This window comes from Hemitrygon akajei, chromosome 8, assembly GCF_048418815.1.
Source record: "Hemitrygon akajei chromosome 8, sHemAka1.3, whole genome shotgun sequence".
Taxonomy (NCBI): domain Eukaryota; kingdom Metazoa; phylum Chordata; class Chondrichthyes; order Myliobatiformes; family Dasyatidae; genus Hemitrygon; species Hemitrygon akajei.
The window spans coordinates 7,461,607-7,474,659 of record NC_133131.1 but is presented as its reverse complement, the minus strand read 5'-3'; the positions used below and the strand labels follow the sequence as shown (position 1 = coordinate 7,474,659).

Here is a 13,053-nt window from a genome sequence, read left to right as displayed (position 1 = left end):
TGATGGTGTAATTAGAGCAGGTCCTTTCAGATGGAACTGTTTTATTTTACTGAAGCATTTTCACATTTCTCCTAAGTGACTACAAATAATGAAGGGTTTAAGGTTGTATTGTAGGTTGATACCCAAGACAGAACCTCCATGGGTCTACATTTTGATGAACAATTTGTGGTTTTGATTTTAACGACATCAGCTGTAAAATATCAAATAGATGCTTATTAATGACAAGCCGAAGCAAGAAGCATATGAATGTGGGATAAATCACTTTATTTAGAATTAACCCAGATGGAAGTTGGAAAGACAGAAGTATTGTACATTTCTTACACCATGTACTTTCCCTAGCAAAGCAAAAAGCACAAATGATAAATGTTAATTCAGAAAATAAATCTCTTTATATCCAGAATGTCTACATAACCAACAAAATTAAAAGTACACATTTTGGGCAAGTGTTTTGATTTAATTTCAGTGAAATTGAATCCTGTCTCCCCCCCCCCCCCCCCCCCAAATGAGCAACTAACTTTTACTGAGAGCAACACTGAGCAATCAATGTTCACAGCTGATTTTACTCCTCCTCAACAGAATGAAGTTCCATTTGATTGTGTAGGTTTAAAGCATCCATTTTAATTATGATACTATCATAAGCATATATCTAAGTGTGAAGGCTCAGTAACTCTTAAAATTCTCAGCCTTGCAAAGGTCTGTCCACTGCTTCCAAGGATTTTGCAACTGGACACTTGTGTAACAGTCATATATTATTTTTTTAAAAGTCGCATTTCCTATTTCATAGAAGTAATCCAGCAACAAGAAGCAAGTAATCTATACTATTCCCTCCTATGGTCTACAGTGTTTATGATCAGTAGAGCTGGTTTAAAGCTGAAAGGGTGAATTCCCTGTACTGTACATTCTTTGTGACCAACTTGGTTAATTGCTTCCTTTGAGAATGATCACATCCTTATTGTATAAATTATGTGGCGATTATGGTACAAGTGAGTTGAATCACAAACAAGTGAAAATCTGCAGATGTTGGAAATCAAAGTAATGCACACAAAATGTTGCAGGAACTCCACAAGCTAGGCAGCATCTATGGAAAAGAGTAAACAGTCGCCATTTTGGACCGAGACCCTTCATCATGTACAAATGAGAGTTCTTTTTTTTTAAATAGAAATGAAAGCATAAAATGCTTAAAGTAAAACTTGAGAAACCGAATCAGGAATTTATCTATTTTTAACAAATTTTTACCTCAGACTATTGTAAGGCAGTATGGTGTTCAGTATTATTTTTAAACTGTGAGATTTATTGTGACCCCTTTCCCAGCACCAAATCTTGATTTCCCTGAGTGGTACCATTGGACAAATGAGGTGGGATCAAAATAATCAGCTAGTTAATCCAGTCCAATAGTGCTGGTTCCCAAACTAATAATACTGTTGCCTGCCTCCCTAGCATAGAGTAATGTGCTGCATGGTCAAAAGACATAAAGGAGCCTAAAGGAGATCTTAGTGGTCTGTAGTGGAACTCTGTCATAAATGTGGGATCAACTCAGTCTACTGAGGTAAGTGATACTTGATGTTCCCTCTGAAAGGGGAAGTAAAAGAGACAAACTGAATCGTGGAGGAGGCCCAGTCTGGTTAGAAATATGATCTTCACCAATATACATAAATGTATCCGCAAGTTACTGGGGAATACACCATTATCCTACCATTGTCTTTTGGGTAATTCTGTTAGTTTAATTTGTTTTAATATCTTCTGAAAGTAGACAGTACATGTCCTTGATACAGCCTAAAAACTTTACTTCTAATTAACTAATGTAGTACAATGGTCCTGAGAGGGATTCAAGGCTAAGTTTCGATTTAAATTAACTCAGTTGAGCTGGACTATTTTTATGCTGCCTTTTCCTAATCCCATCCTAACAAAATGATTGCAGTTATAGGCAGATCAAATGATTTTTGATGGTGGGAGGAAGGGGATTGTTATCACTTACCTCAGTAATGATGTCTACCTTGGCAATCTGAGTGTAACACAGCACTGTGCTGACATTGAAGATTTGACAAAACTCATTCAGCCTCCATATACTGCCTCTCTCTAGTGTGCTAACTTCATTACACTTTTGAAATTCTAGCACTTGCTTTTTGGAGACAGTTTTAAATACCACCTGGTCGGTCAGATAATACAGCTTTGGCAGCTTTAAGATAGCAGCCTTTGAATTGTGTATCTAACACCAGTTACTACAATAAAAATCACATCAACACACTGTCCAAAGTATCTGCTTTAACCAAATGTAATAGTCTTGGAGGCCAGGCTACTGAATAATTATTGTGCTTAAAATAATGCCCAAGATGGAATTGGTAATTTTTTATTAAGTTGCGAACTGCACCACCTTAGCAAACCTGTGCCTTTGGATTTCTGATGAGTCTTCCGTAATTAATTAGGAATTCATCACAAGGAAATGCACCAAAAAGGAAACCACAAACAATTACAAAGAAGAGAAGACTTTGGAATAAATGGTGAATAGTTTTCAGCAATTTCTGGAAATCTCAGAAATACTTAAAAATAGCAGCTACAGATAAAGTCTGTAGATAATACTATTTCCAGATTGGTAGGGGTTATGTAATATTAAAGAATACATTTAATATACAAGTTTCAACAATCAAAATATTCCTGTTTACAAAATAAAACATTTCTTTATTTATCACTTGTTTTTATTACCAAAATCATTTTAACAAAAATCTTCCCACGAGTTGATAAGTTTTGGTTGCACATACAACCTGCTGTTAGTAATCAGCAGGTCAGTAAAACTGGAGGTGGGTGGAGGTTGCCCCATCTCGCCAGGGCTGAACATAGTCTAGGATGACAGTCCGGCAGAGGGGGCACGTTTTCTCTTGATTAAACCAGAGGGAAATGCACTCCTCGCAGAAAATGTGCTGCAGGATAAAAAGAGAGTTCAAAGGTCTAGGTAATTAATCCCTCAGAATTCAAACTTTCTTTTTTAAAAAAAAAAATCCTTTTACCTGACAAACAAGGAGAATTGGCTCTCTAAATTCTGTCTGGCAGATAGGACAAATATCTCCTGCTTCACTGCATTGATGCTTGGTGGCTACAATCCCATAGTGCTTCAACAGAAAAGGTTTTGGTTAATGCATGCATACTCAGACTGCCTGCCAATTCACCCAAATTACACAACCATTTAAAGTAGGAACAGCAGCAGTGATGTGGTTGGATGTTCTGGCTATTTGCTTGCATGCAAGAGTATATTTCTAGGGAACAGACTAAGTGGCCAGCTCTGACAGGCAGTTGGCATCAGCAACATTACAGCATACCACTCAATTTGCCTAAACTATCCAGTATTTCTTTTTATGTAATTTATTTTTTTTATTGAAGTTCATCATCAAACAAACATTTCCATAAGATGTGTTTCAGACATTGTACCTATATATCATATAATCATATATATCACAAATCTCCACAAAGTATTTATCTGAGGTATACACTCAAAGAGTGGAAAGAAAAAACAAGCAAAAGGAAAGAACTATGTACAAGTAGGGAGTGATTTTTATTTTTATTTTTTTTACAACAGATTCATGATTTGTGAGAATAAAGTCAGGCCTATGAGGAATTATGTAGTTAAACCATTTTTCCCAGTATGAATCAAGTTGTTCCAAATTGGATAAAATTCTCTTACGTTTGATTGGATTTAATAGCCCATTGACATTAAAAGAAATGAATTTTACCTTGTCCTTAGCCATCTGTATTTATCTGTCAATGTACCATTGAAATTAGAATACAACTTAATCGATCTACTTCCTGAACAAATACGAACCAAGAAACGCAGATAACAAAAATGGCAACGAACGTGTGATTCCAAGGCTGAGGTCTCTAGTAGATGACCCTGCGTTGAGCTAGAGGAAATGTCTAGCTGTGGGGGATAACCCCTCCTACTTGTGAGTTGAGGGCCCCCATTGCAGTATTCATAAAAGTCGGTGAACAAATCCATTACACAGAAAAGATTTCCCTGTGTACTCCTATATATATATATACATATATACACACACACACATATACATACACACACACACACACAACTTGTGTCTGTATACACACATATATATATTCTCATTTTGTGGGGAAAAAGGAGTAAGTGAGAGAATAAAGAATAACAACTAAGTAATATAAGATCCACATTATAATAAGTATTTTTCGAGATAGGTATATCACCGTGTAAAGCTAACATTTTTAAAGTTAGCCAAACCTTATGGCTCTTCTGAAGGGGGTGAGGACTGTCTTTGGGAAACTCCCAGTCGCTTCCTGATATATTTCTCTCGGCCTCCTCCCGTCTCCTGCCTTCTCGATTCTCGCCCTATTTCCCAAGCGGAGCGGGATAATTCCTCAGTCAGGCTTTCCCTTGTTTTGGTGACGCTAACGGGCAACCCTCTGGCCTTCATGTCTGTAGTCGCCTCTTCCACAGTCTGGTACAACCACGTCCCGTTGTCATAAAACACTCGAAGTTTAGCAGGGTACGGAGTTTGAAATCTAATCTTGTTTTGCTTTAGTACTTGCTTTACTTCAGAGTATTCTTTGCGTTTCTGCAGGACCGCGGGGGTTAATCTTGGTCGAAATATATTAATTTATCGTCGTAAAACACTCTCTTCTTACCCCAGGCCCTTTGTTGAATCTGCGCCTTGGTGCTGTACCGCAGGAATTTAATTATTATTGAGCGTGGCTTTCTATCCCGGCTAGGTTTCGGAACGAACGCGCGGTGGGCTCTCTTGACTTCCAGCTCCGTAGCCGAAGGAAGATCCAGCGCGTCCCACAGTAACTTTTCCACAAACTCCATCATAGACGAGCCCTCCGCTCCTTCGGGAACGTTGTAGATTCTGATATTTTTCCGCCGTGATCTTCCCTCCAGGTCAAGCAGTTTACCTTCTTGGTGATGTATTATTTTTATTGTCTTGCTCAGTATCCGTTCCACGTTTTGAACGCGATCTTCCACCTTCTCAATGCGAGTCTCTGCCACCACTATTTTTTGATTAACACTGGCGAGCTCTGCCTTAATATCACGGAGCTGCTGCTTTATATCTTTCTGGACCTCCATTATTTCTTTCAGGATTTCGAAGATATTCGCCGCTTCGTCTGAACGAGGCCCAGCGGCCGCCTCGCTCGCACGTGGTCGGGTCGGAGAGCCGCTCGCTGCACTCCTCTCGGACGCAGGCTCCGCAGTGTCGCTTTTTTTATTTCCATTTTTTCTCCCCATTCTTGCTCCTCTTTTCAGTTCAAATATTTTTCGAAAAATATTATATTTGATGGGATAACGGGGCTTAACACGTGTTTTTCCGGAGGAGCTTGTGACTTAAGCTGCCATTCTCGACGATGACGTCACCGGAACCTCAACTATCCAGTATTTCAACTAGTCCCAACAACCTGCTCTTTTCCCATTCAGTACAAGTTCCCATCCAATTTCTTTCTGAAAGCAAATACAACTGCAACTCCACAACTTCATAAAGAATTACAAATTTTTTTTTTTAAAAAGGCTGGTCATGAATCTAAAATACACAAAATGCTGGCAGAACTCAGCAGGCCAGAATCTGCAGATTCATTCGTGTGGTCATGAATCTGGATTGTTAGCCAATCATTTTAAATTTGAATCCAGTGCTAAAAGTTCAGATAATTTGGAAGATTGTTGCTGTTCAAAATGTTAGGTACTAAATTAGTTATTTTTCAAGCTCCAAAAAGAACCGCAGATCCTTGTAACTGAAACATTACTGGAACTATTACTGTAAACCTAACCAAAAGGCTTGTGGTTGGTCAGTTGCTGAGTATATAGAAATCACTAAGATCTTTACCCACTAAGGAAATCAGGGTTAGTACAACAAAGTAGCAGAGGTGTAATGGATCAGTCGTCATCTCATTGAAAGGAAACCTAAGCGCTGCATGGAAATGGCCAATCTTGTGTTTCTCATTGGGGACTTTCCATCCATCCTGTAAGTGTGCTGAGTATAACTGAATGCAAATGTCTTGTTGTGGCCCAACTACTGTTTAAGAATTTACAATATAACATTATTTTTTACTCAATATTGCTGTTTATGATATTCAGCATCTCTTCTGTATTTTATTTCTCAACTTGCTCAACTGCCTTCCATAATAATCATCCATCCACACAGCTCCATTTGGTCCACATTGCTTCTCATTTTTCTGAAATGATGTGGCGTAAAGGCAGTATTAGACTCGATGGAGCAAACATCCTTCTCTGTAATTAAGCTAATAACCAAATCCCGAGATGCTGTTAAGACTGACTTTGAGATTCAAGCAAAATGTGAACATCTCTTCAACAACAAACTTGACTGTTTAGTTTTGTCAGTTGAGTTTCTCATTGGCTTTGATAAACACAAGAGATTTTTGACCTGACTGTTCATTCCTGTCCATGGTTGCTGAGTTCCTCCAGCATTTTCTGTTTGTTCCTCTGCTTTGATTTATGGCATTTTTAAACAAGACGGGTTGCAGTTCTCTAAGTGGCCATGAGATGGCAGCTGGCCAGCACTATAACGATATCTATTATCGCTGCCCGAAATACACTACAAGGAATAAGAGTGTGTGTTTCCGGCCAGGAAAGATTCATAATATTTACTTACCTGTTTACGGAAAAAACTCTGCAAAGCCTTCCTGAAACTACTCCACCAATTGTAGATTCCAAGGAGCTGCAAATCAAACACAAAAAGCACAAAAACTATGTTTAAAACTATTTCTTTCCTCCCAATCCCATCTCACCCCAAACTGACATTAGTATATTTCAAGTGGTTCCTTGAAATGGCGTTTAGGAGATTGAAGTGGTGGGGAACTGGTTGTTACCAAGTCACAGAATTAGACACACTTTGTGCTGAAAAGGCAAGACAGATGGCAACAAGTCTTCCCCTCTGATTAAACTACTCTGCTACTGTGAGAGATCAGTGCAGAGAATGTGTCAAATACACTTCATTCCTGTCAGCAGAACTGTCAGGGCATCATCCTAATTGCTGTACTGCTGAGTCACTGAATCAACACTCAACAGTTTCATTAGAACAAACTACTTTCACTCTTCTCTGCCAACACCTGGTGACAAATATTTTGATATAGCTATTTGTCTTTAGATTTATCTATCTTCTTGTTTCAAATCTTTCCCAGGAATTTACACTGTAGACGGATCAGGTAAGTATTAGATTCTACACTTTACCTGCTCTGATTAGCTACAGAGTAACAGCAATACAGACACCCACCAGGAATGAAAACCAAAGCTATGAGTAATACACCCAAAATTGCTGGAGGAACTCAGCAGGTCAGGGAACATCAATGGAGAGGAATAAACTGTTGATGTTTCAAGCTGAGACCCTTCATCAGGACCAGAAAGAAATAGGGCAGAAGCCAGAATAAGATGGTGTGGAAACACCCATATCGAGAGATGCAAGATATTGGGACCGCTTCAAGTGGGGGACAGAAGGATAAGGAAATTCACAGGAGGTTTTTATTTAAATCTCTCAATTCTTTCACTGTCCCATTCCTGAATGATAGGCAGATGGATGAAAGCCAGATGGAGGGCTATGTAGGAGGGAAGGGTTAGATTGACCCTAGAGTAGTTAAATGGTTGGTGCAACTTCATGGGCTGAAGGGTTTGTACTTTGCTGTAATGCTCTATAGAAATTGGGAACTCAGGACAGCAACAGCTGCATAAATGAGAAGGGTCCAGGCAAGTGGAAATACAGTAAATTAACAAGAAAGGCCAAAGCAATTAAGCAGGGTGGCAACATAGTTAATAATAACTGGAGTGCGAGAGGAAAAGAAAGAGCAGAGATACTGTGGGTATACAGGACTATAATACTAAACAGCAACAGTGGGGGAAAATGGTAATGATACAAAATTAAAGGCTCTTCATCCGAATGCAAACATAATTCATAAATAGATAAATGAATGGACATCTTCATAAAGGACTAATGTGGATGGTCAACAGCAACCAGTTGGGCTGAAAGGCTCATACAGAAACACCAAAGGCCTTGAATGGAAAAATCCTACAAGTAGTGGATATGGCCCAGTCCGTCATGGGTAAAGCCCTCCCCACTATTGAGCACATCGATATGAAACACTGTCATAGGAAAGCAGCATCTTTAGGGACCCCCACTACCCTATTTCTTATGTGCCTTTTACATTCTTAAATCCACAAACTTGGCATATATCCTCATGAAGAAGCATTGAACGGACAAAATTACTGACTCCCAAGAGGAGATGCCTAACCAAGGCACTGTTTGGTTAGGGTAAAAGATACTGAGGCCACTGGGGGGAGAGCAAGCCTGTGTCCTGCCCTATTATTATCCCTCAATCCTCAACCAACAGAGGAATCTGTAGGAGCTCCCTGCATTCAAACTGGCTGTCACATTTTTAACATTTAACAGTGGCTACATTCCATTGACTGAAAGCATCTAGAATTAGCAAAGGTCACATAAAAAGGGCTTCACTGGAATAAAGAAATGTTTAAAATTCTATATTCTATCTGAAAAATTAAAAAGGACAGTCAACATCCGACTTTCAGTCAAATAACGGATTAAACTGGTATTTACATTCATCACTATCCAGAATATTGAAATCTTCTAAATTATAATACTGTTTTCAAAGCTTTATATTCTAAATTATAGTATTATATTGCCTGATTTGTCTCCTTTTGCATATTGTCTGTAAGTACATTAATACATTCTATTTTGTTTCTTTATTTTCCTGTAAATGCCTGCAAGAAATGAATCTCAAGGTAGTAAATGGTGACATACCTATGTTGATCATAAATTTACTTTGAACTTTGGAAGATTTGCTTTGTAAATGTTTATCTTCCCTTTACACAAGAAAATAAGCAAATATTTTCCCTTACCTTGAGTATGAGGTAGATTGAACTTAGCAGAATACCCAGAGTCCAGATCAGAGAACCATCTATTTCGTTATTTCCAATCAGATACCAAGACCAAACAGGCATGGGCACCAGAGAGCGGTGAAATTGATTCACTTCTTCAATTACCATGTACCACTGACCCTTATGGGAGAAAGAATTTAAAAAAAACAAAATCAAATTCTGATACCATCACAGTCAGCAACACACACAAACTGCTGATGGAACTCAGCAGGTCAGGCAGCACCTACTGAGGGGAATAAAAAGTTGACGCTTCATGCCATCAGGACTGAAATGTAAACTGTTTATTTCTCTCCATAGTTGATGTCTGGCTTGCGGGGTTCCTCTCTAATAGTTTGTGTGTTGCTCCAGATTTCCAGCATCTGCAGAAGCTCTTGTATTTATGATCTGACACTCTCCCATTGCAACCTTTCTGTAGCCACTTCTCCGTGTTATGTATTGAGCAGTTTGGAGGACTTTTTAAACTCGTTGCTAAAACAAAGGTAATTAAGCCCCACCATTCTAGAGTCTGAAACATACTGCTTCCCAAAGCTGATAAAAAAATATAAAATAATATGGACACATGCAATATTATTTTATAAGATGATCCAGCACTAGATATTTCATGCAGTTTGCAGTGAACAGTGTTAAATGTTTAAGCACGCATTGCATATTGCCCACTACAATATATTTTTAGTATGACAAACTGCAGTAGTCCTTTAAGGCTACAGAATACTGTAGGTTGAAATCCACTTGTCATTTACAGAGTATAACTTGGAAGTTTGAAATATTTAATATTGTGCACAGATGAAAGATACTTATTGTTTACTGTAAGTAAATCATTACTTATTATTACTTAAAAGCTACCGAAACAGCTTTATATAGTTTTATTTTGTTTTTAAGCAGCCAATTGTGATATTAGTGACAATAAATGTTTAACAGGAAACTCATTCGATAAATTAGCTGTTAATCGTATTTGGAATTTTACATGGGTCAAGGTTTTCTAACAGTCTCCATCGGTCTTCCTTTGAGTTATCATTTACTCAAGATTTAAGATGTTCCAATACATTTCTGCAATACCACATCCCTAAAATCAGTCAATAAATACTTAGATTTTACAAAAGGAACAAAATAATCAAAGCTTATTGAATATAAATTCTTAAATATCTAATTCCAAAATGTTTTATGTCTTCATTACAGGTACAGCACATTTATCAGGAAATCTAACCCTAAACTAGAATACAACAGACATCAAGTCTTAGATCTGGTCCCTGCTGACTGTGTTACCCAGTGACTTAGTTCCATCTCCAGCACTCTAAACCTTTTCTATCCATGTACTTATCTAGATGGCTTTTTAAAATGTCGCTAAAGTGCCAATTTCTACCATTGTTTCTGCAGTTTATTCCAAATATACTACTACATGACGAAGCGGCCCCTGATGCCCCTTTTAAATCTCTCACCTCTAATCTTTAAATTTATGCCCTCTCATTTTTAACACCTCCTCCCTTGGAAATGATTACATGCCTGCACCCTGGCTATACCCTTCTTGAATTTTTATACCTTTTCAAAAATCACTCATCTATCTTCTACATTCCAGGGAATAAAAACCTAATCTACGCAATTTCTCCTTGTAACTCAGGCCCCTAATCCATGAAATATCCTGGTAAATATTTTCTGCGTTCTTTCTAGTTTACTAACATCTCTCCTAAAACTGTAGGCAACAATCTGAGTGCAGCCTCACCAACATCTTATATAACTGCACAACTTCTCAACTCCTGTATTTGGTGTCCTGACTGATGAAGGCTAATGTGCCAAATGCCTTCTTCACCATCTTATCTCCCTGTGTCGCTGCTTTCGGCCTGGTCCGTCACCTCCCCATCATTGACTACATCTACTTAGAGCGCTGTCGCAGGAAAGCAGCATCCAATCTCATAGTCCGCACAATCCAGGTGTGCCCTCTATCACGAGGTGGTACAGGAACCTCAAGACCCACATCAACAATGGACTGTTCCCACAACCTATGGACTCACTTTCAAGGACTCTGATATTCTCAATATTTATTATTATTTTGCTTGTTCTTTTTTGTTTCTTTGCACTTACTGAGAATACCCCCAAAAAGGTATCTTGGGGTTGCATACAATAACATCTGTACTTTGGTAATAAATGCACTTTGAACACTGCACTTGCACTCTGTTCTATAACACTCCCAAGGGCCCTAACATTCACTGCTCAAGTCCTACCCTGGTTTGATCCCCCAAAATGTCTCACATTTATCTGGAATGAAAGCCATGTAATTTTTCATAACCTTCTACAATATCTACAACACCATCTGTTTTAGTATCATCCACAAGCTCACTACCCACGCCTTGAGCGTTCACATCCAAATCAAACATACAACATCCGCAGCATGACTCCTGTGGCACACCACTAGACACAGGCCTCCAGCCTGAGAAACAACCCTCAACCTCTGCTCCGACTACTAAACCAATTACGAATCAAAACCATTCTAAATCAAAAATTCAGAATGTGGAGTATATCTGTGACAAGTACAAATGCATTGTTTGCACAATAGATCAGCAACCAAAAATAATTAGAGAGATAAAGGAATTCTTAAAATGGACCAAACTTAACGGACACCTAATAACCTGACTTCTCCACCTTAACATAATAAAAATATCTCTCAAATCTTCTGCTTGAAATGCCAATTTCAGTCAAGCTAGATTTTTTTTCTGGTCTGAAAGCCATGGTACTGGAAACATCTTGGTAATAATCATCCACTTTTTAAAAAAAATTTCTGCTATGAACTGAAGGACACAAGATATTTTATAAACTGCTGTAAACACAGAACAATACAGCACAGACCCTTCAGCCCATGATATTGTGCTGACCTTTTAACCTACCCTAAGATCAACCTAACCCTCCCCTCCCACATTACCCTCCATTTTCCTTTCATTCATGTGCCTATCAGAATCAGATTTAATATCACGGGCATATGTTGTGAAATTTGTCATCTTTTGGCAACAGTACAAAACATAGTAATACTGGAAAATTGAAATACAGTAAAAAAGTTAAATTAGTATAAAAATAGAAATAAAATAGTGTGAGGTAGTGTTTCATGGGCTCAATGTCCATTCAGAAAGTTGGCAGGGGGAAGAAGCTGGTCCTGAATCATTGAGTGTCTGCCTTCACCCTTCTGTACCTCCTACCTGATGATAGCAATGAGAGCAAGGCATGACCTGGGTGATGGGAGTCCTTAATGAAGGATGCCACCTTTTCAAGCAGCTAGTACCCATGATGGAGCTGACTAAGCTTACAACTTTGCAGCTTATTTTGAGCCCCCCCCCCTCATACCAGACAGTGATGCAGCCAGTTAGAATGCTATCCATATTACATCTGTAGAAATTTACAAATCTAAGAGTCTTTCACATGTTCCTAATGTATTGGCCTCGACTACTACTCCTGGCAGGGTGTTCCATGCACTTATCACTCTAAAAATCACTAATTTCTGAGATCCCTCCCCCCAACAGTCCAAATTATGCCCCTTTGTATTAGCCAATTCCACCCCGAAAAAAGTCTCTGACTGTCCACTTTATCTATGCCCGTTTACTTACGTAGGTTTTTTTCTGTAAGTTACCTGTATAAAGGTGGAAACATTTAAAAGCCAACTGCTCCCTAAATTGCCACATGCCAGAGGTTGCCAAGCAATTTTCTCACTCTTGAATGATAAGGCTAAACAGTGGAACATAAATATCAGACTCAGCTGTAGCACAAACAGTGTCACAAATAAGCTGACAAAGTCTTTGGGAAACATTGTGGTAGCTGTGGTGTGAACACTTGAGACTTAACACCAGCTTCTGTTCTACAGCCTCACTTGTGACATAACAATCCAAACAAATTCACATTTGAAGGCTTGCATTGTGAAGTCACCGAGTACCTTTGAGCACAAGTAGAGATTCAGAGAATCAAAATCAGGTTTATTTTCACGGACATATGCCGTGAAATTTACTGTTTTGTGGCAGCAGTACATTCCAATACATTAAAAAATTATTCTAATTTATAAGAAGACATAAAAATGTAGTGCATAAAGTCAGTAAAATAGTGAGGTAGCAGTCATTTGTTTATGGACTATACAGAGATCTGAGGGCATAGGGGAAGAAGTTGCTCTT

The 13,053-nt window shown here is 38.5% G+C and overlaps 1 protein-coding gene across 4 annotated transcripts in view; it reads right to left on the bottom strand.

The window, feature by feature from the left end:
• Positions 1-243: 243 nt before the first annotated feature.
• Positions 244-13,053, bottom strand: part of rnft1 (ring finger protein, transmembrane 1) — a 40,687-nt gene continuing 27,877 nt past the window's right edge. For all 4 annotated transcript variants that reach the window (XM_073053137.1, XM_073053136.1, XM_073053139.1 and 1 more), the window contains 4 exons: positions 8,873-9,031; positions 6,618-6,683; positions 3,003-3,104; positions 244-2,915 (listed from right to left, as the gene is read on the bottom strand). In XM_073053137.1, the coding sequence (XP_072909238.1) occupies positions 2,781-2,915; positions 3,003-3,104; positions 6,618-6,683; positions 8,873-9,031 (462 nt within the window). In that variant the 3' untranslated portion in view covers positions 244-2,780. The remainder of the gene's footprint in view (positions 2,916-3,002; positions 3,105-6,617; positions 6,684-8,872; positions 9,032-13,053) is intronic.